The following is a 27,595-nucleotide window of genomic DNA, read 5'->3' as shown; positions in this document are numbered from 1 at the left end:
TAGGATCCTACGGTCTTGGCGTGCATCCGTGCGTCGCTGCGGTCCGGTCCCAGGTCGACGGGCATGTGCACCTTCCGCCGACCACTGGCGACAACATCGATGTACTGTGGAGACCTCACGCCCCACGTGTTGAGCAATTCGGCGGTACGTCCACCCGGCCTCTCGCATGCCCACTATACGCCCTCGCTCAAAGTCCGTCAACTGCACATACGGTTCACGTCCCCGCTGTCGCGGCATGCTACCAGTGTTAAAGACTGCGATGGAGCTCCGTATGCCACAGCAAACTGGCTGACACTGACGGCGGCGGTGCACAAATGCTGCGCAGCTAGCGCCATTCGACGGCCAACACCGCGGTTCCTGGTGTGTCCGCTGTGCCGTGCGTGTGATCATTGCTTGTACAGCCCTCTTGCAGTGTCCGGAGCAAGTATGGTGGGTCTGACACACCGGTGTCAGTGTGTTCTTTTTTCCATTTCCAGGAGTGTATCATGAAAGAGTGGGGGTGGGGAGTGAAATATGCTCACTATTTTTATATACTTGAATTTAGCACATTTCGTGACAGTACTCACTTTTCTGTGGATGTTTATAAGATGATATTTGACTTTTTTGTGTTGGCTTCAATCGTCTGGTGGAAATATGATTCCATAATGCTGTTTCGTCAACTGCGGAAATGTCCTGGTTCATTGCGTTTGCCTCATTTTTGGTGCTTCAAATACCATTTTTCCGAATGTGCTTCCTTCTTGGTGTTTATATAATAAAGTAGTAGAATAACTCATTTTTGCTGGTCACTTGCAAATTATTGTAAAGGGGACCTGTACATTGTTCCACCATCACACACCGAGTGTTCACTGCCGACTGACTACAGTCAAAGACGACTCCAGCGTCAAAGACATTTCACACAACACACAAGCTTCCACTTGTAACCAGTCTCTTTGATATTATTCGTCACATCTACTAATATTAATCAATATGCTGTCACTCGAACATATAAGCAAATTAGCACAAAATAAGGCAAATTACAATTAAAAAAAAATATTCTGACAAAAAAATATAAGAAAACATTTACAACCTCCCTCATTAGATTTGGTATGGACAAATCCGGTAGAAAATAACACATCTCCCAGATCCATCATAGGAGGGGCACTTAGTAAGCTTCAAGGAGGAAAATGTGACATAGAAAGCAGGAGATTCTTGAGTGTCTCACATGACAGAAATTGAACAGATCATACAGATGCACTGATACACATAATGGTGCACATAATTGTAATAAATGAGTCCATAAATATGAACTAAAAGATAGGGGAGTGTTCAGTAAAGGCTTTGTGACTGCAGTTATTTTAAAATGTTACATGTCATCAGAGACTAACATCTTTGTAGTTTGCACGAATGATATCTTTGGGCTTTTGCTGATTTATGTACAGTAATTTTAAGCAGCAGAAACAGTCACATCTTGTCGGTACAATTTATCACTTTTTTCTGTACTCACAGTAAATTGCAAAACTTTTTTCCCCTAAATCTTAAAATTCGAACCATTCGACTATGTTGTGAAATCAGACAAGGTACAAATTTATGCACCTTAGTTCTGCATTTCATATTGTTTGGCAAAAAAAGTTAATTTTTATTTTCGAAACTTAACTGGGTGTGTTGTTGTTGTTGTTGTTGTGGTCTTCAGTCCTGAGACTGGTTTGATGCAGCTCTCCGTGCTACTCTATCCTGTGCAAGCTTCTTCATCTCCCAGTACCTACTGCAACCTACATCCTTCTGAATCTGCTTGGTGTATTCATCTCTTGGCCTCCCTCTACGATTTTTACGCTCCACACTGCCCTCCAATGCTAAATTGGTGATCCCTTGATGCCTCAGAACATGGTGTGAAGGACATCAAATTATGCCGTATTGTTTAAATTTTTGTTTTATTGCCCATATATGTCGCATGCTGATACTCTTTCATCGACAGCATTACTGTAAAATTATCAGGAACAATTCTTTGTGTGTTTCACTTATCCCCCTGATTTATGAATAACTGTAATTGCCCAAATGCTTATTGGATTCTTTTATGTTTCTTTGAAGGTTGGAAGCGCGAGATCGTGTTCCGAAGTGCTGGTGGTAGTTCCACAAAAGGACTAGCAGATGTCTATTATTTTACCCCATCTGGGAAGAAAGTGCGTTCTACCAGGGAGATGATGGAGAATCGTAAGTAATTCTTTCATGGGTTTTTAAACTAGTGTTCCTTACTACTCACCAATCTCATCAGCATTTCTTACAAAATGTTGCTGTAACCAAGACAACAAGTGAAAAACAATAGGACGGAACAAACTCCGTAATGTTCATTGTTCTTCAGATTGCTACACTTTCAAAAATAATGTGGTGCAGACAGTAAAGCAAAAAAGTTAATAACCCACTCATCCTCCCTTTGTATGTAGAATCTCTTTGCAGCTCAACACAATATGAAAGACATTCATGAAGCTTGGAAAGAATGCTGTAATAAAGGGAAAATTAAGTAAAATGCTTGGATATGGAAAAAAAATATTTTTAGAAGTCCACTGTCACAAAATACAGCTATTAATATCTATGCTGTATGCTGAACATATTTCAGTATGGTTTCAGCATCCTTGGAGTGTTTTAATTTTTCAAAAATAATTTGTAAGGGAAAAATCTGTAGTTACTTGTTATGGCTCAAGATCAAAATATTATCGTTTGTTATGGTATGCCATTTTGTGATTTTCTTGATTTGTCTGGGAGTATATCTGGAACTAGAATAATTTGTTGAGTCTACTTTGACTGAAAAAATACCCCATTTGGTACTGGTGCACAATACAAATGGAAACAGTTCAAAAAAAATAATGTGAGCCTATACATTACAGCATGAATTTCACTTTTACTCTCTTTTGATCATTATTCTGATTGGCGTGCTCTTTTTTACTGTCCCTCACAATGTTCCATAGGATTATTGATTTTCTCTTGAGATCAAAACAAAAAAAAAAATCTGAAAATTTTTGCAACTAACGTAACTATTCTTTTATTGCTGCTTGTTCCAATCTCTTTCTCGGTCTGTGAGTGCTGTACTTTCGCATGGTTTTTTTTTTTTATGAAATGTGGTTTATCATTGAAAATATGGGCTGGCCAGTGTGGCCGAGCGGTTCTAGGCGCTTCAGTCTGGAACTGCGCGACCACTACGGTCGCAGGTTTGAATCCTGCCTCAGGCATGGATGTGTGTGATGTTCTTAGGTTAGTTAGGTTTAAGTGGTTCAAAGTTCTAGGGGACTGATGATCTCAGATGTTAAGTCCCATAGTGCTCAGAGCCATTTGAACCATTTGAAAATATGGAGCTTTTGTCACCCCTGTTTCAAAACTGCTGCATTTTATCAAATGCAGCAGTTTTCACTGTTTTGTTTTTCTGAACAGTATCACCATACATTGTCTAAACCATTTTCTTGTGGGTGGGCACCACTGGCAAGGCGGTGCATTCTGTATTGAACAGCATAATTGATATGTCAATGTTGGCCCCTAAACATTTCACATTAATACTGAGCAACTTTCTCCAGTAATGAAAACTAATTACTTACTGCCTTACACTTCCTAAAATGCTTGATGAAAAATGTTGAGTTCAGTTTCAATGATTCTCCACATTTTGTTGTTTGTTGTATTAATGCTCTGCAATACTGGTTGCTGTTGCACTTAATAAAAATCCAGTGCAAGAAATATGTTGGATTATACACTGCTTAAGGCAATCAGGTCATGCTAATGAGGTACTGATTGTGTTTATGTGTAACTAAATATGAAAGGAATACCATCATGCAGATTTAACTTCAGCAGGAAACACTTACATACCAAGTAAATATTTGAAGTGGTCAACACTTTCTGTAGGTTTCATTAAATCTTTAATTTCTGTTGCAGTTGAAGGCACTGATTTAACTCTGGACAACTTCACTTTTACTAAAGAGCCTCTTGGAATAAATGATCCAGATAAAGAAGTGATCAGGGATGCAAGACGTACGTCAGTAACACCCAAGGTAAATTACAATGCTTTTTGTTAACACGTAGTGAAATTGTCCAATTGAAAGTCCTGGATGGAACAACAATAATCTGGAAAGGATAGATCGCTACTCACCACAGAGGACGCATTGGGTCGCACACATCAGAATGAGGAGAGTACTAGAAATATTTAAGCTTTTGGACAAAGTCCTTCCTCAGAAGTAGAACTCTCACAGATTGACACAACAGCAACAACTACCGTATTTACTCGAATCTAAGCCGCACTTTTTTTCCAGTTTTTGTAATCCAAAAAACCGCCTGCGGCTTAGAATCGAGTGCAAAGCAAGCGGAAGTTCTGAAAAATGTTGGTAGGTGCCGCCACAAATAACTTCTGCCGTAGAATATATGTAGCGCTACACAGACATGCTTCGTAGGCACAAAGATAAATACTGGCGCCAAAACCTCTGCGTCAGTAAATAAATAAAAAAAAAAGGTGGAAGAAGAGCTTCTTTTTCTCCGCCCCGAGTTTCGACCACTGCATTTTCATACATTATCCAACGAAGTAAATACAAATTCCGTATTGTTCATCTTCGAATGTATTAGAATTTCAATGTACTATGAAAATCCGACTGGCAAGACTGTTTGGGATGTTTTTCAATAAGGCCAACTCTATGTTCTGAATTTTTTCCTACCTGTGAGAAGAGATGGTTGCTAATAGTAACCTGATGAAATGTGAATCACAAGCAGTATTCTCTTCACCATAAGAATAATACGAATATAAACATTTTGCCATGTGTTCTTCCGTGTTTGTTGCTATCTCATTTAAATCCTGTCTGCCTAATAAACTACGAAACTAGAGTGAGACAACAGCAAACGCGGAAGAATACACTTATCGTGTCTGTTTATATTCGTATTATTCTTAGCCTAATAGTGATACAGTCAGAAATGAACCACGGCAACTGACTAGATTTTTAAATCTATGATGACTCTAATTTCTGTGCAGAATTTGATGTACTAAAGAAGCGGCCGCAAATATTTTCAAACGGAGAAAAATTTTCGCCTAACTCTCGTTCAGAACATGTTCTATCATACGCAGCCTATTATTTGGTTCTTGTTGATCATTCTCAAAGAAAGCAGCAGTGTAAGTAACAACAAATAGCAGTCTCTTGACATTCCTTCGCTAATGAGACGATTCGCCTCTTTTTAGTTGTAAGCGGCGGTAGCGCGCACAAAAGCAAGCCATGCCGCGGACGGCGACAGGCCGTAAACACGCACTATCAGAATGCGGCAAACAATGCATGACACAGTACAGTGATGCATTTTCAGCTTAGAGTGACGTAAACACCTATAACAGAGAAAACGGCACTCATCAGATCAAACAAAATAAGCAATCGATTCAAACCAGACGAAGCACGTGAAAAAGGAAGGGTACCCGTATAAATACGGACGGAGCGCCTGACGCATAGCAATGGCTACCTGGTAAAGCTTACGACTCGAACCAAACTACTGTAGCTGTATCGTCATTCATTCGACCTAAATTGTGTCTCATATTACAATGGACCAACTTTGTTTCGATTTGGAGGTGCGGCCTAAAACTTTTATCTCCCCTTGAATTTCGAGTCTCAAATTTCAGGTGCAGCTTAGATTCGGGAAATCTTTTTTTCCTTTGTTTCGAGTCTCATTTTTCAGGTGCGGCTTAGATTCGAGTGCGGCTTAGATTCGGGTAAATACGGTACTACTCTCACACTCCTGGCTACTGTCTCCGGCCTCTTAAGGTCTGACTGCAAATATTTACAAAACAGCAACCAACACCAACACCCCCAACAACAACAAATTGCATGCGTGCGCACGCCCACACACACACACACACACACACACACACACACACACACACACACACACACGCGAGACTGCTGTCTCCGGCTTCTCAGGCAAGTGTCCTTTTCATTGTGTGTCTGCAACCCAGTGATGCCTGTAAGTAGTGCCTGTAAGTAGTGAAGTATCGTTTCCTTAGCAAACTTAGTTATTTGAGCCTGCATGTCATAAATGGGATAGCATGCAATCCCATTTGAATACTGAGTAATTTACAATTGTTAATTTAATTTTATCCATATTTTGCAGTTTCAAATGTGACTTTATTCAATACACTGGAGGTATGAATTAAAAAACACTGCCAGTCACAATTTTTTTTTTTTTTTTTTTTTTTTTTTTTTTTTTTTTTTTTTTTTTTTTTTTTTGTGCACTTTGGACCCTCTGGGTCCATCATCAAGTGTAACTTGTCCTAATACATGCTTTATTTTTTTTCCTCTTGAATGAGGTCAAATGCATATTCCTGTCACGATAAGGTTTGATGTTAGGTTATGAATTTCATAACTCAAATGCAGAAAATATGTGTGAAATAGTGGAAAAGACGAACAGCGTAAACTTACCACATAATCAAAGAAAAGCATTTTTAATGTTTAACACAGCAAATATTTTTTCTCCATCATTTTCACACGTCACTTCATTCAAGAGGCACATTTGCATACACGTCTGTAAACACTTCCCAGATGTTTTTGTACATGGTGTGGTCAAAGATGAATTTATTCGTAATGCTAAAGATACACTTATTAAACAATTGATATACACAGGAAATAATTTTAGAATAGGTCTTTAAAATTACTGAAATAACTTTGACTTGCAAAATATGTTTGTTCATTTAACATAGATCCCGGTTTTTTGATTTTGTGCAGGTATATTTCCAGTTGTTCTAACAGATTTAGGGTCTTGGCTTCATTATCTAGTACTACCAGATTGTTTTCTAGACTGTTGATGACATGTTCCATTTCTAACATATGTTATGCAATGACTGATTTTTCCAAGTGGTTGAGCCTGTTCTTCAAAATGAGTTTTGAAATTTCTGCCTGTTTTCCCTACATAGTAGGCAGAACACATGGGGCATGATACTTTGTGCATTCCGCTGTTGTTGTATGTTTGTGTATTTGACTTTGTTATGGGCGAGTAAGTTTCCTAACTTATTATTAGTTGAGAATGCAACTGTTACAATATATATGGCCCAGGTATGGGATACTGGCAAATATTTTCTCTTCTTTCACAGTGTGGCCATTCGTTGCCTTACTTTTGTGTATTTGTTTGTGTCTACACAGCCAAAACAATTGACAAGTTTATGAAAGGTTAGGGGAGTTTTTTCCTACTTTTGTCAACAGTACTTAGAATTTCATTTCCTGAAGATAAGTATTGGCAGGCTGTTCTCTCGGTTTTAAATTTCATAGTTTTAACAACAGAATTTTTGTTTTGATGCAATTCACTTACAAATATACAAGGCTTGTCTAAAAAGTATTCAACATTTGGCCAGAAAAAATATTTCGAATACCTGACAGGTTTGGGACCCTAATCCCTTTCAAAGTAGCCCCCTTGTTCTTGCTCACACTTAACCCACTGATCCTTCCACTGCTGGAAACACCTCTGGAAGTCTTCTTTTGTAATGGTGTTCAGCTCTGTTGTCATGTTCCACATTACCTCTTCTCTACTCTCAAAAAGACACTCTTTTTGTTTCTGTGTTGTACCTGTACACCCATGACTCATCTCCAGTTATCACGGTGTTCGGAAACCCAGGACCAGTGTTGATGTCCAGAAGGTCCTGTGCAATGCCAAAACAGATGTGTTTTTGTTCCCGCGACAACAACTTGGGCAAGAATTTCGCAGCCACTCTGTGCATGTTCAAATCATCATTCAAAATTGCATGTGTAGAATCTTTACTCACTCCAACCTCTTGGGCACTCTCCTGCACTCCAAGCAGTTTGGGGCCTGTCAGAATGCGAGCCACTCCACTGATGTGCGGCCATTTTTGAATCGATTGAACTACTCCTTAATTTGTGCTACACCTATTGCATCTTCTCCAGACACCTGCCGAATCTTACGAATTGTTTTGCTTTGAGAATCACCAAGCTTTTGACAAAATTTGATGCAGTATCAGTCATCTTGAGAGAATTGATAATCCAACGAACATGTTGTGTAGCACATCACTCAGTGACCAACAGGCAGCGACAGACGCGGTGGAAGGCGGGGACAAAATTCACGCATGCGCATAAAGGTCTCTTCCTTTACCGTGTACAGTGACGCCGCACTGTCGTCTCTATTTTGCATGGGAAAATCGAAGGTCGGATACTTTTTAGACAGACCTCATATATTTATGTTTTTATGAGTACATGCCTCAAGATTCATAAAACCTTTTATTCTGTTTAAAGTTTCCTGATGGCAAACTTTTGTTAACAACCTGTGTTTTTCAGATCAAAAGCAAACGTATTGGTGTAAGGCCAACAAGTAATATGTAAAATATGCTACTTTTCAATTTTCTTATTTTAGTTTAATAACAATACTTGTATTTTCTACAATAAATGCTGCTTCCACGATTCTTGAGTGTACCGCCAAATCCAATCTTCGAAAGGCCACATATTTCTGTGCACAACCATTTCACCATCATCAGGTGATGCTGATGTAATGAAACTGTGGTGGGCTGGCAGTATTTGTACCTACCAGTCCAAAGCTCAGGCTTTGCCAGCCCCACCATACTCCATGGTAGTGTACATGTGGCTACGATGGTGGAGGAACACTCCACCCACCGTCCCTGTTGCGTCTTGTGTCTGTGTGTCACATTTTGCTTTGATGAGCTTAGTATTGGCTCCCAGCCTTGCTCAGTTGGAAGCCATTGTCCCTGTCACACAAATTTAAATTGCTTCTTTGAAAATGCAGTCCCAGAATTTATCAGTGTTAGCCCAGATTTACAGCTCCTGAAAATGCAGTTCCAAAATCTATCAGTGGTAGCCAAGATAACGCAGCTCCACCAAAGGATGGCTGATAGAATGCTAGTGAGACTTGCTGACATCACAGCCTCACTCGGCCCCAGGACTGACCACGTGCAAACCAGTGAGGGCTGAGGGTATAAATGCTACAGGCCTGCCTCAGACACTTAATTCCATCAGGACCACCAGATGATGACGAATTGGCAGTCTGCTGAAATATTGTGGGTTTAAGATGATTGAATCCAGAAGTATATCTGAAAATAATAAAAGCAGCATATTTAACTGGGAAAGCCTCAGATCACGTTTTCTCTAGTTGTGCTTTATTTCTTCTCCCAGCCCTAAACAGTATGATAGTTCATAACAGGAAGGGCAGAAGGGTCCTCGTCCCATGTTGTTGACCACAATTTCATTATTCACTGTGCAAATGACATCAAGACACGGTTAGCATGATTTTTTTCTGAATGAGAATCAAACCAGTCCCGTACTGCGCCATTACATCCACAATAGCCTATTATAGGTAACAGGATATTTTGATACACACAATTTACTGCGGTGGAGAAATAATGTAACATACCAATTTTCATATTTTTGTTATTTAATATTTGATTGTGTGATTTGATTTCTTAAAAATGATTAATTTAATGTTGGAAAGTTTTAGAAATCAGGAAGGAGAGAAGTAAATCATTAGGTCCCAAATTGCTATAGTGTGAGAAACATTTGTGGAAAATTACACAGGGAATTGTATAAGCCTATCTGCAGAGCACAAACAGTTTTGTTATCTGAGCATCCTGTGTGGACTCGCCACTAGTTGAAGTTAGTAACTGTTTCAGTGAAGATTAAAAACTTGTTTCAGTTACATCCCTGTGCTCCGATTCAGTCGAGATCAATACAGTCCCTTCTCATAGGGTGTTAGTTATGTGGCAGTGTCGGGTACCTCTTTGTGGCTTAGAAAGTACGGAGAAGAACCAGGCCAAGCTGAAGCTCTCAGTCAATTAGTTGTGTGTTGCTAGCATAATTCGTAGTGCACTTCCTGTAGAAGGACAGTATCTGGGTCCACATCTGGTTCCAGCACACCATTTTAATGCATCATACATGTTTGGTGCAGTATGTATTCCACTGCAGAGAAGTCACGTCTATGAAAATTTTGTTACAAGTTAATTGCACAGTGGAACTTATGGGATACTAATGTTAACAAATAGCAGGGTTTTTTCCCCCTCTCTCTCTGAGATTAGAAATATGAGAGTCCCTCTGAAACGTTTGGGGATGATTTATTCAGCTCTGTTGTCATGTATTCGGGGGAGAGACCCTGGGCAGAGATACTGAGACCTTGACTACCACAAAATCAAGTGATAAGAAACTATTAATTTCTGAACGAAAAATCCTGTTAGAGACCTACACCTGCATTCTACTGGTCACTTCCTTTCTTACACGAAATGTACGAGGGCTGTCCAGAAAGTAATGCACCACATTTTTTTTATTTTTTTTCTTCCCCACTTCAAAAATTCGTTACTGAATGTAAAGAGAATTACACACCTGAAAGAGCGGTGTTTTATCTACACGCCCTGTTTTTCCACATAATCTCCATTCCATTCTGTGGCCTCCCTCCAGTGTGAAACAAGGGCCAGTGTGCCCTGTCAGTAACAATTCTTGTCCTGGTGGTGGAGCCAGTGCTTCACTGTGCGAATCACCTTCTCATCGTCCCCAAAATGCCTTCTACAAATGGCATCCTGTAATGGCCCAAACAATTGGAAGTCCGAGGGGGCTAGGTCAGGGCTGTCAGGTGCGACAGCCGTGTATGGTCTCCACGACCACTGCAAATCGTGGATCTCCGCTGAGCCCCATCTCTGTGCCCAGTGACTAACTGTAGTGAGAAATTTCATGATGGTACGTTGCTTGTAATGTACATCACCTACAGACACCATTTTGAAACTTTCTGATAAAAAAATTGTGATCCTAGTTGTATTTTGAGTGCTGAATTGAAAACTGTTTTTGGTTTTTTTCTGTCAGGGATAGTTTATGAGTATTCGCAATTTTATTTCTCTTTTCAGTTTCTGGTATAGTGCAGCAAACATTAATGGAGGGTGGGATCTAACATATATCACAGTAAACTTTGTGTATACACTTTGAAGCATTTATTTGACATGAGAAATTACAGAAAATTGACAAAACAATGAGCCACTGCCTTGTAATGCACATCACTTTTTTTCTCTTGTATTGTGAATCTTTCTTCTCGTGAACGATATTCCAGCAATAATCTGCTAACATAGAAGGTACCCACTTCCCTTCATAGCGCCTTTCTATGGTAGAAATGTCTTTATGGACTCTTTCCCCATGTTCATCTGATACGTCACTACAACTCTCTGTGTAGTAGTCCAGATGAGAGTCCCTCATATGTGCCTTCAAAGACATATTACACCCCAAATCCTGATATGCTTTGATCATATCCTTCACCATTGCTTTGAGTTAGTAGCTCTTCTTCTTCTTCTTCTTCTTCCGAGGAATTTCTCCGACACCATCTTGAAACAGTCCCATGCGATTTTTTCTTTATCAGTTAAACGTGCTTCAAAATTTGCATCTTTCTGCAGCTCCCTGATTTGTGGGCCCACAAATACACCTTCCTTTATTTTTGCAACTGAAAGACGGGGGGAATTTGGTAGCGAGATATGCAAACCCACAGCCTGTTGGATCCATGGCCTTCACGAATTGTTTCATCAGGCCAAGTTTGATGTGAGGCGGTGGAAGTAGTATATATTCAGGAGCTAGCAGACTTTCACGTTGTACATTCTTTTCACCAACTTTCCATCTTCGCCTTGGCCATTTCTTTTTCACGTAGTGAGAATTTCGGTCTCGACTATCCCACTCGCAAAGAAAACAGGCATACTTTGTGTAGCCTTGTTGCATTCCCAGTACCATAGCAATTACCTTGAAATCTGCACATATTTTCCATTTGTGTTCATTGTATTTTATTGAATTTAGCATCCTTTGTATGAATTCGTAATTCTCTTTTGTCAGACTAGCGTAAGCTACTGGAACAGAGGGTATTTTATTTCCGTTATGGAGCAGAACACCCTTCAGATTTGTTTTCGATGCAACTATGAAAAGTCTCCACTCCTGTGAAATATAAGCGAAGTTCAGCACTTTCATCAGGCCAGCAACATCATTGCAAAATGTCAGTGCTTCATCAGTTGAAAAATAAGAAATAAAGGCATGTTCTCTGTGCCTGAACACACTGATTTTAGTACTTTGGTGCAGTAGATTATACTCTTGTAACCTTGAACCAAGCAGCTGCGCCTTTTGTTTACTTAGTCCTAGATCACATACTAAATCATTTAAATCTGCCTGTGTTAACAAATGTGGCTATGACTCACTTGTGCAGCGATATAAATAATCATCATCTGTAATTTCTTCAGTACTACTTATTTCACTGTCACTCGGAATTTGACCTCGAGCTCTTGAAGGTACTGGAAGGTTGTCGGAATGCTGCACTGGCATTCTCGCAAGGCAGATCTGGGTAAACAATGTGCCTCTTCGACTTTTTGTTTGTAAAACCCTGAATTTTTGTTAAACATGGTCCTTAGTCTCCCTCCACACCATCGGAACAGCAAACAACACCACATTCTCTTTACCTTTCCACCACTGAATTAGTTTGCAGTAACATGTAGCACAACAGAAATGTGGTGCCCATTCTTTATCTTGGTCTCTTACCTCTACTCCAAAGTAATGTTTGTATGCTTTCTTTATGACTGAAGAAATTTTCTTCCTATTTCTGGCAAAAGTGAACGTCCCACAGATGTAGCAGAAGTTGTCCGGCTTATATCGACATCCACGATGACGTGGCATTTCTGCAAATTTAAAAATACCACTTTGGTAATACACCTGTATTAAATTAATAGTAGGGAACTAGAGGAACGCTGATGTGTAAAAACAAGCAGTTGTTTTACCTTCAGCACCAGGCTCAATCAGTTTACACACAGGAACTAAAAAATTCAACCGTGCTCGGAAATATGACAGACAGTAACTTGTCAGCCAAAACACCCACTCGTTAAGGCTGACACAAATTGCGGCTAACACCACTGTTGTAAACTCGATGAACCTGCCACTAGGAGACGTGAAGCTTTACTGCCGAGGCAGCGACCGGCTGTCGCCGTTCGAGTTAATGATATGTTTCAGGTGGTCTTAATGACATAGATGTGGCGGGGGATAACCTAATGATGTCTGATTCTTCCCACCTGCTGTTGCACAAGAAATTATCACGCTCTATCACTACTGGATGCAGTAACATACCCGTATTTCTGTATAACGTCTGTGTTTGCCATGAATTGTGAATATACATATATATTACATAAAAAGTATCCCTGACAACGATATTTTGTTTACATTTTTTAATTTCCCACGGTAAAATAGTCTAGAAGCACATACTTTAATATCAGAAATAGAACCCATGTCGAACAGTGTAATACATATGTAATGTTTCGCATTAGTAACATTGTTTTCGCTGAGGAAAAAAAAGGTGGTGCATTATCTTTAGGACAATCCTCGTATGTTGCTGGCAGTGGAATCATTCTGCAATCAGCTGTCAATACCAGTGCTCTCGACAAGCTCAGTAGTGTTTCATGAAAAGAATGTGGTTTTCACCTTGGGGATTACCATTATTCACATAGCATCTCAGTAATGCTCACATGTTGATTGAAACTACTGATAACAAATCTAGCAGCACGCCTCTGACTTGATTTGATGCCTTCCTGTAATCCGACTTGGTGCAGTTCCCAAATACGTGAGCAGTACTCAGGAATTGGTCGCTCTAGTTTTCTACATGTGGTCTCCATTATAGGTGAGCTAAAAATTCTCACATCAAACCAAAGTCAACGTCTCTCATTCCCTACAACTAAACGTATATGCTCATTCCATTTCATATTGTTTGTGATGTTACACTTTGATATTTAATCGTTGTTACTGAAACCACTAACAACTGTATTCGAAAATTACAGGATTGTATTTCCTACTCAACTGAATTCGTTTCCTTACATTGAGAGCAGGCTGCCACTTTAAGTCATTGTGTTCTCTCCTGTCATCACTCAGTGACATCACTTTCCTGTCATCGGCAAACAGTCTTAAATTGCTGTTCACACTGTCCATCATATTGTTTATGTGTGTAGAGAACAAGTGTGACCTTCTTTGACTTTCAGAACTGTGGCTGTGTGTCGCTCTTTCCAGAAAATGAGGAATATGGAATCTACCTGTTTCCCTTCATCCATAACTTGCAGGATATTGTGTGAGAAAAGCACAAGCTGAGTTTCACAGGAGTTTCTCTGAATCAAGGAAATGTTGTAGTCAATCTCGGAATATGTTCTAGAATTTGGCAATGAAACCTGTGTTCAGGATATCGGTCTGAAATTTTGCGGGTCCATTCTTTTAGCCTTCTTACACGGAGGAGTCACGAGCGCAATTTTCATAGCGTGGGATTTAGTGCTGGGTGAGAGATTCATGATAAATGCGAGCTCAGTAAGGGGGCCAGTACTGTAGAGTAGTCTGTGTAAAACTGTATTGTTTTTCAGTGTGGATCTGGTGACTTACGTGTTTTCAACTCTTTCAGTTGTTTGTCAATACCAGATTGACAAGTGACTGGATAGAAGCCTTATCCTGGTTGGTCATTAATATAGGACCAGACTTTTTGCAGCTTCTTGGCAAGGTGTTTCGCTAAGCTACTGTGGTGGAAGCAGTTGTATGCTTCACACTTCGATCTTTTTGTAGGCACATGAATTTCTACCGCTTTTTGCTTATCTATATTTCCACTTTCTTTTTTGAACTGAGAGAGCAACAAGCTGTGCTTCCTCAGAATTAACCGAATTTTGTTGTCAAGCCACACTTGGTCCACTTAATCCATAATCCACTTACTCGGCATATACTTCTCCAGTGCGTGATTTACAATTACTTTAAACTTTGCTGATAATTCTTCTACGTCATCATCTTGTAACTAAATTATATTCAATCATTGTGTAAGGAGGGTGCTAAGAAATGCTCATCTACTTCACAAGCCTCTCTGTCTCTATCACCTATAATGGATCCATAGAAGTCTCAGTTTATTCTAGGTAAAAGTTGCCTCCAACCAGTATTGTACGATCTGGGCATTTCTATACCACTGAGCATAGACATTCTTTGAATAATTCTACGACTCCTATGGTGGGATTGGGTGGCTGGTATAAACATCCTGTGATCAACGTGAGTTCACCTAGGTCAGTTACTCATGTCCAGATAACTTTGCAGTCATACTTGAGCTCTGTGGACCCAGTATTTCGATTGACTGCAATGAACATTTCTCCTCTTATGGCATCTAATCTGTTGAAATATGTTCCATGCCTCATTAAATATTTCAGAGCTTTCTACTTTGGGTTTCATCCAGCTCTTGGTTCCAAGACTAATATGAGCGTGACAAATTTCCTAGAGTGCAGTACATTTATGAATTTTGTTATGAATGCTTTGGCAGATTAGTGTAAAAATGTTAACAGTCAAAGTGTAGTTGCTTTTCATGTGGTCTGATTTCAGTCTCGGGGAGGGGGGGGGGGGGGGGACCTGATGTGTGCTTCACATCTACTCTGCTACCTGATAGGTGCTTTCTGTGTGTGATTCACACCCCAAGGGGGTCGTAGAATTCTCCACCTCATTACACAGATCCAGAAATCTGCAGACAAGACAGTCGCAGAATCAGTGGAGCCTCCAGGTGAGACCCTCTCGGCTCCAGACCAAAGGATCCTGATCAGTTCTGGGTACAATACTGCAAATTGTGATCTCTGCTCGCACCTTGTAAGTGAGGCCAACAGTCTTCATCACTTCCAACATCTGCCTGTACGAGCTGAAAATGGCCTCAGAATCCAAGTGACAGGCATCAGTTGTGCCAAAATGTGAAAATGACTGCATCTTGAACCCTTAACCCTTTCACTGCTGTTAGCATGTATGTATGCATGCCCTGCTACAACAATCTCCAGGTTCTATGGCATGCTTACATGTGATACTTCTGTTTTCCTACAGTGCATACAGACATCTGCATGCATTCTGAGCTGGCCTATCACTGCTGCCAATGGGATGCTTCAATATCTCTGCGAATAAAGAAGTTTCTGGTATTTATCCTACAGCATATGTGCGTCTTTGTGTGCAACCATTTGCAGAAAATCTCATGTTGATATCTAGAATCCTTTATGGGATAGGACAATTGTTTATGACCACATGATTTGTGATGCACAACACTGTGAATGGGGGCGTCACACATGATTTTCCTTCAGGTATAAAAGGCAATACCTCAAGAACAAAATGAGATATCATTCTGCTTTAAATTTCAATATCTTACCTAACATTTCATTCATTGTGATGTATGTGCTAAAATCGACCATACGCAAAGTTTATGCAATGTGTCTTTACCTCTGGAAAATCTCTAAAATTTTGCACAATGTTTTACTTAATTTTATGAAGTACAGTAACTCTGGCATACAACGAAAAGAAATTGGCCATTCATTGAGCAAAACTACCAGACTGTGAGATGTGCAAAAGTCAAATTTTTTCGCCTAATAGTTTTCGAAAAATTCGATGGTAAATATTCCGTATCTGCTGGAATGCCGTCTCTCAGCAAAGGCACCAACATTTGATGAGAAGTACAGTCATAACAAAAGGTGCCTTAGCACGGAATGCAGTGAGCACTTCTGTAGCAGCGAAACGCTTAATAGCTGTAGGGAAGGTGGCCTCCACATCTTATATGAGGCCTCTAGGCAAACGTACTAATCGCACATTGGATTTCTATCAAGCCCTGGATGCTGTTTTTCTAATGGGCTTCATAATGCACCTAACATTGTATCTCCCAAGAACTAATAAACCCATCTCCTCGTGAGCCTGCTTGAATTACGCTGAAGGAGTGGCCACTAGTCCACTCACTAGATCAACGGGCAGGGCTGGACAGTCCATCCCCACGTTGACACTCTGCCTTGAGTGACGTAAATTCATTACAACCCACTGCTCTGAAGGATTGCGGACCCCAGTGTTTGGTATGGTGTAAGGTGCCTCAGTTGCAGAGCCCATGAACGAAACAAATGATACCTTGTATGTCCCATGTGCCACACCTTATTATCTGCCACCGTACAGCTGGATGCAGCTGACTGATGACGGCTCACTGTGCCAGCCCCATTTGCAGCCATTCGCAGAAATGAAACTTAACTGAACATAGGTGGGCAGAACAGGTGGATGGCATGCCAGAGTGTGTTCGCGTCAAAGCTATGAAGATAAGCTATTATAAGAAAGGCCAGGGAAGTCTTTTGCTGGGTGTAAATGCAAAAAGCAGTGCTGGGTGTAAAAACAAGAAGCAGTGGGTGAAGGGACTTGTAAAATAACTGTACCTGCTTTAAATCAAAAGATAACTGGATGAGAAAAGCTCAAGAACTGAGGAGGTAAATTGTGAGGTCAGTTCACAATAATGTTCATTGCCGGCAAATCCGGTAGAGGATCTCTGTTGCCCTAATGCACACAGTAATTAGTTACTGTGAGCGACAGATATAATTGTCATTTGCAATTCCAGTATAAATTGGTGACAGAGAGGAGGAGGTAAACATTTGTTGTTTGAAGAGTCTTCTCTACATTTTGTCATGGTCATTCAGGCAGAAGAGCAGTGTTTGTAAAGATTAAAAATTGACCCACATGCTTAGAAACTGCTTTTACCAAAGTAAATGTATTTTATGCAAGGAGAGCGGCTGAAGAACATGCTTGCTGTACCCTTTATCATGTTCATTGTAATGCAGACTCGTGTTCCATGCCTAGAAAACTTGTAGTCAGCCTGTATCATATTGTTTTACTTGGGAACAGAGAGTTGAATGTTTAATTGTCATTAAAATTAACATTGGTAGATTTAATTTCTGTGAATCTAAAGATATCATCATCAGCAGCAGCAGCATCATCTAACCGGTCAGAAGTGATTTTCAGCATGGTAATTGCTGGTTAGATGTAGCTGTATTGATTGAAATGGTAGCCTTGCACCTGGATCTTACTGCAGAGTGACAAACCAGCATAATCATACTGGTTGAAGGTAGAAGAGACTCCTGCTCGATATGCTGGACCATGCCCTCATGAGTTTTGCAGAAGAATCCAATAGTGGCAACAAGTGGAGTAGTAAGACACTTGGATTTGCATTCAAGAGTACGGTGGTTCAAATTTTGCCCCAGACACCAATCCTTTGTTTCTCTAAACCACTTAAGCTAAATGCCGTAGTAGTTCCTTTGGAATGGGTACGGCCAGTTCCCTTCCCCTGTTTGAGCTTGGTCTCTGTCTAATGATTCGTTCTTGACAGAACATTAAGCCCTAATCTTCCTTTCAGAAACGCCCCTAACCATTGTGAGATTTCTGCATGTGACGAATAGGTCCCTGCCGTTTTCTGTAGTTGGTCAGTTCATTCATCAGTTTGTAGATTTTGCAACTATTAAGCAGGTTTCCTAAGATCTGGGTCCTTTTGTGCCACTGCCTAAAGTGATTTTCAAAATCCAGCCATGCTATGTCAGACAGCGCGAGGTGGGACAGTGGTGAGAACATTAGACTCGCCTTTGGGAGGACGATGGTTTTAACCAGTGTCTGGCCATCCTGATTTTAGTTCTCCTGTGATTCCCCTAAATTGCTTCAGGCAAATGCCAGCATAGTTCCCGTGAAGGACATGGCCGACTCCTCCCCCATCCTTCCCTAATGTGATGGGACCAATGAGTCTGCTATTTGGTCCCTTCTCCCAAATCGACCAACCAACGATACTATCTCAGTATACGCCCAATCCCATTTCTTTTTCCATGTTTAGTTATGTCCAATAATTGGATTTCTTCATTTGTTGCCTAGCCACTTTTTCCAGTTTCTACTATTTAGATGTTTCAAAAGCCCTCATTGCCCTCCTATCTTCTTTCCACATTTCAAGTTCTTGCCTTATAGTAGGCCACTTTAGATAATACACTTCATAATTTTTAGGGTTCCTTACCACAATCGGTGAAATGGAATCTTTATAGGATCACTTTGTCGTCCACCTGTCTGTCTGAATTTTAAAAAACCTTTTTCCTCCGGAATGGATAGATGTTGAAATTTGTATCGCATACTAAGGTCTATGGTTCCTTAGAGGTGTAAACAAATTGAAACTTCCAAGTCAATGCAGTCAAAAGATATGGGCATTTATGTCACATATTTTGATACTCACAAACTCCCTCAGCAAGAGGCAAGGTTTCACAGTACAGGTAAAGGGAAATTTCAAAATTTGTTTTTTTGAATTACATTAAACAAAAGAAACTTCATTTGTCATCAGATGTTAAACTTGACATTAAAACCTTTTTGAAAGTCTTGGAATACATGGGAATTATATCTTGACAGTATCATTATTGATAACAGGGAAAAATGGTCATGATTCTCGATTCCCAGAATGGGTGAACTGTCTCTACACATAATTAAGTTTGTATGCAACCCTCAGTGCATGAATCCTACTCCGCCTGGTCAATTATTTTTCTTAATCTCATGTTCACATAGGTACTGAAAATCATTGTCTCAGAGAATGCCAGGCTTGCCACTGTTGTTCTTAATGCATTTGTAATTGTTTTCTATTGTACTTGTTATGTACTTTAAAAAATCTGACACATGTACCATTTTGTCTCCATAGAGCATTATTTTTAACCTTTCATTCTTTCCTATTGTCATTTTCTTTACATTTATTTTTCATTTCATAATCTTTTACTCATAATTCTGATCTCCTCTACCATTTCTTGAAGCTCCTTTTCATCCTTGGCTAGAAGAACCCACATTTTCTACAGATCTCTCTTGTTCCTTAGCAACAATACCAGAGAAGGAAAGTTGCAACTCACCATATAGCGGAGATGCTGAGTCACGATAGGCACAACAAAAAGATTCACACAATTATAGTTTTCGGCCGTTAAGGCCTGTGTCAGCAGTAAACACACATACACACATGCATGCACGCGCGCGCGCGCACACACACACACACACACACACACACACACACACACAAATGCAACTTGCGCACATGTCTGCAGTCTCAGAGAGCTGAAACTACACTGCCAATTGCAGTGTAGTTTCAGCTCTCTGAGACTGCAGACGTGTGTGCAAATTGCACTTGTGTGTGTGTGTGTGTGTGTGTGTGTGTGTGTGTGTGTGTGTGTACTGCTGACAAAGGACTTAATGGCCGAAAGCTGATCTTTTTGTTGTGCCTATCGCGACTCAGCACCTCCGCTATATGGTGAGTTGCAACTTTCCTTCTCTGGTATTGTTACATTCCATCCTGGATTTGCCTCTTTGTCGATCAGTAAACAACACTCAAATAATATCTTCTAAATACTCTGTCATATTGAAGAGTGTTGTTGCTAGACAGCGGCCTTATTCTACATCTTCCTTCAATTCTACCCATTTGTTTTCTCATTGTTTCTGTCTTACTGAAAACCTCCACGTGTTTCCCACATACCCCCTGCCCAATATAGTGAGTGAGGTGTAAGTGATTGTCTTGTCCACTATTTTATTTATGTGATTTTCGCACATTGTCAAAAGTTTTCTCTAAGTTGTTAAATCATGTACACAAACTCTTTCAGTTCTCAGTAAATCTCTCCATGAATTTGTGAGCATCCTGCTGCATCATTTGTGCCCTTCAGGTTCCTTTTATGGGACCTATATGAAGGGGTCGGCAGTGCTGATTATCAATTTAGGAAGGAGTCATTTGATTACATTATCTCTTATGCTTTCAAATGCAGCAGTCGCTGCCAACAACTAGTTCCATATTTTCCAGTAGGAAATTAGGTCTGGTATATAAATTGGTTTGTTTTATTGTATTTATTTTCTTGTCTTTGAATTTAACAAAATATATAACATGCAGCAGTGCAATATACACTTTTGTTGGTTAGCACTTTTGTCTAGTATTCTTTGAAACATTTCTACATATACACCCATACTCCGCAAGCCACCCGACGGTGTGTGAACAAACTCCACAAGATACGTATATTATGGAGCTTTCACTTAGTTACTGCTGCATATGACTTTTGAGGGATGGTATTTTGAGAAGATTGAAGTTAAGTTTTCAGAATAGGAGGAATTTTCAGTTACTTCCCAGGACACTCATAAAGACTATCATATTTATTGGCGTTGCATTTGCAACAGATGTTTTAATTTTGGTTATCACTAAACTAATTTTGGTGTACTTCGTTTAGGATACCGGTTCACCTTCTACACCTACTGCCTCATCTGTGAAGCGTATTCAGAAGCTGAAAGCTTCTGCTGGTGAAATGTCACCTGTATCAGACCAGTCATCTGCTTCCGGCCCGTCCAATGTCAAACAGGAGCCAATGTCTGTGGAAGAGGAAACCGATGGCCTGTCAGAGAGCAGTTCTTCAGGCTCTGTCAACAGAGACCAGGGCGCCACCCCTGCTGATACTTCAGGAGCTGTGGAGCAGAAAATCCCTCCAGCTATCGCTGGCCCCAGCGGGCTGAACAAACACGCAGGGCGTTCGCAGTCACACCTGAAACTCGCTCGCTCATTTCCTCGTATAAAGGTGAGTACCTTTCTTTACCCCTGTACTGCACTGCATGGGCACTCATAACCCAGTTGTTAAAAAAAAAAAAAAAAAAAAATTGAAACTCATTTTATGAATGCCACTGAACATATTATTTTCAGAAAATGTAAGCTTTCTGCTTTATTGCTGGACAATGCTATGTAGATTTGTGAAAATTAATTCATTTAAATTCCCAAAAATGTTCACATGTGCTGAAATTGTAAAAAAAAAAAAATTGAAGTAGATAACCGTTTTGATTGACGCTGTATAATGAAAGTTACAGTATTGATTTTAGAATGCTCTAAATGTTCAAAGTTGCATGACATGTGTTCAAAAGAGTTTCTTTTATTCCTTTTCTGCACCACAAAAATGGCTATTTGTCCTAGTTCCTGTCGGATTTTGTTTCTTGACAGTGCCTAAACCAGATATTGGAGCTTTCGACCATCCATCTGAGATTGGTGCTCAATAACAGGTGACTTTTTTTGAAGCACACTTGTTTGTGATTAATTCTGGGTGGCTTATTCAACTAGCCAGGTTTTTCCCTGTCACTACCCAGTTCAGTATGTTAGGTGAGGTGGTACTTGCTATTGTTCTCTCTCCATGACAACAGTACAGAAATGGAGAGGATTTTTGCTCACCAGCTACAGTCTTATATTTGATAAACAGAATATATCAAGCAAAAGATTCTGTCTTCCTCTCCAAATTGTCTTTTCTCTGCCAATATATCTGTTGTCATATATAATGTTTCCTCTTGCCGTAACTTTCTCTTTAAGGTATTAAACATGTCTCTTGATTCCCTACAAAATTATTACTTTCTTTCACTTAAATGCAGACAAAAATGCCTCTCTCTCTTTTCTACCATGAAATGGTGTTAGCGATTTACCAGCATATGAATTGTGTGACTAAATGTAAATGTTGTGTGTCTAGGGCCTCCTGTCGGGTAGACCTTTCGCTGGGTGCAAGTCTTTCGATTTGACGCCACTTCGGCGTTGTTGGGGATGAAATGATGCCAGCATATGAATTGTGTGACTGAATGTAAATGTCGTGTGACTAGGGCCTCCCGGCAGGTAGACCATTCGCCGGGTGAAAGTCTTTCGATTTGACGCCACTTCGGTGACGTGTGTGTCTTTGGGGATGAAATGATGATGATGAGGACAAAACACAACACCAAGTCCCCGAGCAGAGAAAGTATTCGACTCAGCCGGGAATTGAACCCTTAGGATTGACATTCAGTCGGGCTGACCACTCAGCTACCAGGGGTGGACAATTGTGTGACTTTTAAATAAAGCTCCTGAGAATTATTTAGATTGTCTGTAGGTAGGCAACATTTTTTAATGTTTATTCCTGAAGTAATATTACAATAGTACATATTGTTGACCTTCATTCCTTTCCATTCTTGTGTCGAGAATACATGAGCGTCGAGTTCGAGTCCACAATGCGTGTGTTTCTTGCTTGCAGATTTTTCTCTATTCATTGAGTCAGACAGATCTACCCTAATCTGCTTTGATGTATAAAAGCATTGTCATTACATTTTTCTTTGTATCGCATAAATAATGGATTGGAAATATGGAGAAGATCCAATGAATTGTTGAAAGTTTCTCTGCAGTTTCATTTAGTAAGCACAAAAGTGTTGTACAACTGCAGTATCAGAAACTTAAAGAGAGACATTAGTGTACCATAGTACTTTTTTCCCCTCCCCTGAGACTGCAAAGCCATAGAAGACTTAATCAATATATTGCTTCCTCCTACATACATCTCACAAAAAGGCCATGAGAATTTGAGGCATTTGAGCTCTAATGGTCACTTATTAAAACTCATTGTTTCCACTCATCATTTGTGACTGGCCGGCCGCGGTGGTCTAGCGGTTCTGGCGCTGCAGTCCGGAACCACGGGACTGCTACGGTCGCAGGTTCGAATCCTGCCTCAGGCTTGGGTGTGTGTGATGTCCTTAGGTTAGTTAGGTTTAAGTAGTTCTAAGTTCTAGGGGACTTATGACCTAAGATGTTGAGTCCCATAGTGCTCAGAGCCATTTGAACCATTTGTGACTGTACCAGGATAGGGGGAGGGCAGGAGTGTTAATGGTGCATAAAGTACCGCCCCACACAGACACAGTAAGGCGACATTGCGGAGTGTAGATGGACAGACGTAGAAAAGGACATTCCCAGTGTTATGAATTCTCTCGTCCTCCCCTCTAATCCACCTAAGGCCTTTGAGAGATATATGTAAAAGACATTCAGTCTTTTGTCTTAGTTTCTGTTTCAGAAGACAGAATTCAGATGTGTTGTCCATTACCTTTGACCAATTTTGAGGATATGATTAACAGTGGTTTTTCTTCTGTGTGACAGCGATGCTCCTGGGTAACAGAAAGCATTCGATCTGTTGATTTTTGCCAGTTCCGTGTATGAAATTTCATTTTATCACTTGTGCTGCGAAGTTTTGATCTTTTTCTTGTTTGTCATCAGTCCCCATATTCATCTTCTTTTTATCAGCTTTTGAAGTACTATTACAGCCACCTGCACAGCAGTCTCAAAAAGAAGGGTGTATAAAATAACATCTCGTGCAGATATTCCCATTTCATGAAAGTCTTCTCCAGTTTTAACCATTTTATGCCAAATATGGTCCAATTATGCCACAAAATTGCCATGAAACATGGTAAATACATTCTAACATTTTGCCTCTCAGCCCACTTAAGAGTATTGCCTGTCGTACTCCATCAGCAACATACGGTTCATAGACTTCATTACATTGCTTGTGTATATTTAATTGTGGTAGTTGATTTTTAAGTAATTAATGGTACTAGAATGTGGTGCAGTTCTTCCGTGTTATGTGGAGTACAGATTTCTTTTTCAAATAACCTTTTTGAAGGGTGTGGTAAATAAAAATAGGCCGTGATTCTTTTTGTATCCAATTTTCTGTGGTCCCACACTTCCTTCATCCTCCAAGGAGTGTCATTCGTTTTCTCCACTTCCATTTCCTGGCCTCTTTTTTTCTTTCTGTGTAATCCTCTCTTTATGTTGCTTCTCTAAAAAATGTTCTGTTACCTTTTGTGTCCGTTCTAATTCGAGTGTTTATCATATCTTTGTCATTTTCAGTGAACCAGGTTGGATTCGATTTGTAGCTGTTTAGTTAGTTTAAGATCTCCTTGGTTAAGACTAACCAAGGAGATCTTAAACTAAATAAACAGCTACAAATCCATTCAGTGTGTGTGCCCAAATCACTGTAGTCTTCTTTTCATTATTACATCAGTTAGCTGTTTTCATTTTCCCATGAAGCTTTCTGTTTGATCGTAATTTCAGCTTTGTTGTTACTTTTAGGTCCTTGTATTTTTCTTTAGAGTTCTGTTGATTGTATGTGGAAAGCTTTGCCCTAGTTTGTGACTCAAAGGTGGATACTTACCTTTTCATTAACATTGCTCTGCTGTTGAAACCAATAAACCTTGCCCCACATATTGATACAAAGCACAATATAAATGGCTCTGAGCACTATGGGACTTAACTAAAGCCCAATATATTTCCTCAGTTATATGCTTTCGTTGTTATGAATGAATATAAAATTGGTTTAATAAAATTATGGAAAATCCAGGATGGAATGTAACAATATTAGAAAAGGAAAGTTGCTACTCAACATATAGCAGAGATGCAAAGTCACAGGTAGGCACAACAAAAGACTCTCACAATTAAAGGTTTCAGCCATTAAGAGCTTTGTCAACAACACACACACACACACACACACACACACACACACACACACACACACACACACACACTTTACAGTCTTTATCCTTTCTTCCTCAATTGCTCTTAACCGCAGGTAATTTCTGTTAATGTCTCCATTTAAGGAATGGATCTTTAAATAGGCTTCCACTCACCATTGAGTAACATAAGAATGGTAAAAAGGGACATAAAACGTAGGAATGACTTGGATTTTTGCTTTTATGCTGTCTTTTGCTCTCAGTGCATCATCTCAAACATTTTCACTGGGTTTTTGGTTTAACCTGTGTAGATGTATTCATTTGGCATTAGAATACACTGAAGGGTATGTGTGCTTACTGACGAGGTGTAAGGTATGTGGTAAGTGCTTACTATAAGTGGCAGTTAGATTGGTTACTTTTTACCTCTCTCTCTTTCTCTCTCTTAGCCTGTATGAAACCATTCTCCATCTTTTCCTATATCACAAATCATTTCATTGCTTTGTAAATTTTACACTCAGCTGCATCTATAATCTGTTTTCCATATTCTAGTCTTTGATGTCCTCTACTCTTCCCCCCTCTCTGCCTAAAGTTTTCCACAGAATTCTTTGTTTTATCAAACAACGTAAAATCCAGAATGGAATGTAACAATATTAAAGAATAAAAGTTGCTACACACCATATAGCGGAGATGCTGAGTTGCAGATAGGCACAATAGCTTCATTTATTCTTACATTATGAAGTGCACTAAGTGTGCTCTCTTTTCAGCAATATTCAGTCATTCTTACTTCCATGAGAATTTTATTATCTGACAGCTTCATCAGTGGTGTACGTTCCATGTGTGCTTTTCGTCCTCTGGAATTTTATTTCATTTACTTGATCGTTCATCTTTGACATTTGAGTTTAATGGCAGTGGTGGTAAGCCGCATCTCTTCCTTACATACTTCTTAACACAAACTTGTCTTTGCGCATCTTCTATTTTTTATTATACATATTTGCATTTTGTAAAGACCAGATTATTTTTATGCCTCTGCAATTTAGTCACACATGCCTGAAGATTAAGAAAATACTATTTCCCTTGTTGAAAGCGTTCTGTAAGCCTGCCATAGATTAGAAAAGTAGGTCCCAATTCTTTCCCTTATGAAATACAAGTGCTGTTCGATAAGCAATGTAACACTTTTTTTCTGAGAGCAGGTTAGTTTTATTCAGTTTTCCAGTACACCATATTATTCTCCACTCCTCTGGTTACAAAATCCTATTTTTCAACAAAATCTCCGTTCAGTACAGTGGCCTTATGCCACATTATTGGGAGGGCGTGCCATGGTACCGCTCTACCGGACAACATTGGAGCCGTCTTTCTGTATCAGTAACCTCCTCATCATCCACTTACTACTTCATGTGGAGAGCATTATTCATTGGGCCAAATGGATGGAAGTCGGAAAATGTGAGATTCAGGCCATAGGGTGGATGAGGAGGAATAGTCCAGCTACGTTCTGTGAACTCTTCTCGGGTGCACAGATTTGTGTGAGGCATTGCGTTGTCACAGAGAAGGAGAAGTTTGTTTGCATCCTTGTGATGACGAAGAGGCTGAAGCCATTTTTTCAGTTTCCTGAGGGCTGCACAGTTCACTTCAGAGTTGGTCATTGCACCAGGAGAGAGAGAGAACATCAAACAGAATAACCTCTTCAGAGTCCCAAAATACCGTCACCGTGACTTTACTGGTTGAAGGTGCATTTTTAACATTTTCTTCGGAGGAGAGGAGGTGTGGTGGGGTGCCCCTCCGGGGTTTGCTGTTTTGTTTTTGTTTGGAGTGATGATGTTTGACCAAAAAAAATGTTGTCACAATCAGCCCTGTAACACGCAAGCAAATTGTGCACGAAAGGTCCTGTGTTGCTCTTTATGGTCTTCCGTTGGGGAGGCAGGAAACCCAGTGGACACACACCTCCGAGTACCCCAACTGGTCAATGAGTGTCTCAGTACCACCAACAGAGACTTCCAGTTGAGCAATGAGGTGTTTGATTGTGATCCATCAGTCGCCTCGAATGAGTGTGTCTGCACGTTCCAACATTGCAGGAGTCACAGCTGTGGTAACTGGTCGTCATGCTGGAGATCAGACAGGTTTGCGTGACCTTGTTGCGATGATAATAGGTGCAGGTGCCTTGCCCAATGTCTCACTGTCAGCTCCCTGTAGACATCCTGCAAGGGCCTATGAATACTTGCCATGCTCTGATTTCCACCAAAAGGAACTCAGTTAAAGCTATCTGCTTGGAGCACCTATAGTACAGACACCATTTTGAAGGCTACGTATAGTGCCACTACCAGTCGGAACTTCATGAAACTATATTGGCTGAAGTGGGAATATTTCATGATGTCCCCAACAAAATCCACATTTTTCAACCAAAATGGCCGAGAAAAAAGGTGTTGTATTACTTATTGCATGCCCCTCATACTTCTCAAATATATTTTCCTGTCCTGAAACCACAGTCACCAAAGCCAATAATGTCTTCAGGTTTTTTTTTTTTTTTTTTTTTTTTTTTTTTTTTTTTTTTTTTTTTTTTTTTTTTTTTTTTTTTTTCCTGGACTGTGCTT

The 27,595-nt window shown here is 40.0% G+C and overlaps 1 protein-coding gene across 4 annotated transcripts in view; it reads left to right on the top strand.

Moving 5' to 3' along the window:
• The window catches only part of LOC126106893 (uncharacterized), a 206,511-nt gene that overhangs the window by 83,718 nt on the left and 95,198 nt on the right, over positions 1-27,595 (top strand). For all 4 annotated transcript variants that reach the window (XM_049913305.1, XM_049913306.1, XM_049913308.1 and 1 more), the window contains exons 5-7: positions 2,065-2,187; positions 3,892-4,007; positions 20,978-21,319. In XM_049913305.1, the coding sequence (XP_049769262.1) occupies positions 2,065-2,187; positions 3,892-4,007; positions 20,978-21,319 (581 nt within the window). The remainder of the gene's footprint in view (positions 1-2,064; positions 2,188-3,891; positions 4,008-20,977; positions 21,320-27,595) is intronic.

Source organism: Schistocerca cancellata, chromosome 10, assembly GCF_023864275.1.
Source record: "Schistocerca cancellata isolate TAMUIC-IGC-003103 chromosome 10, iqSchCanc2.1, whole genome shotgun sequence".
Lineage (NCBI taxonomy): Eukaryota > Metazoa > Arthropoda > Insecta > Orthoptera > Acrididae > Schistocerca > Schistocerca cancellata.
The sequence above is the reverse complement of the archived record's forward strand: the minus strand, read 5'-3'. Positions and strand labels throughout refer to the sequence as shown.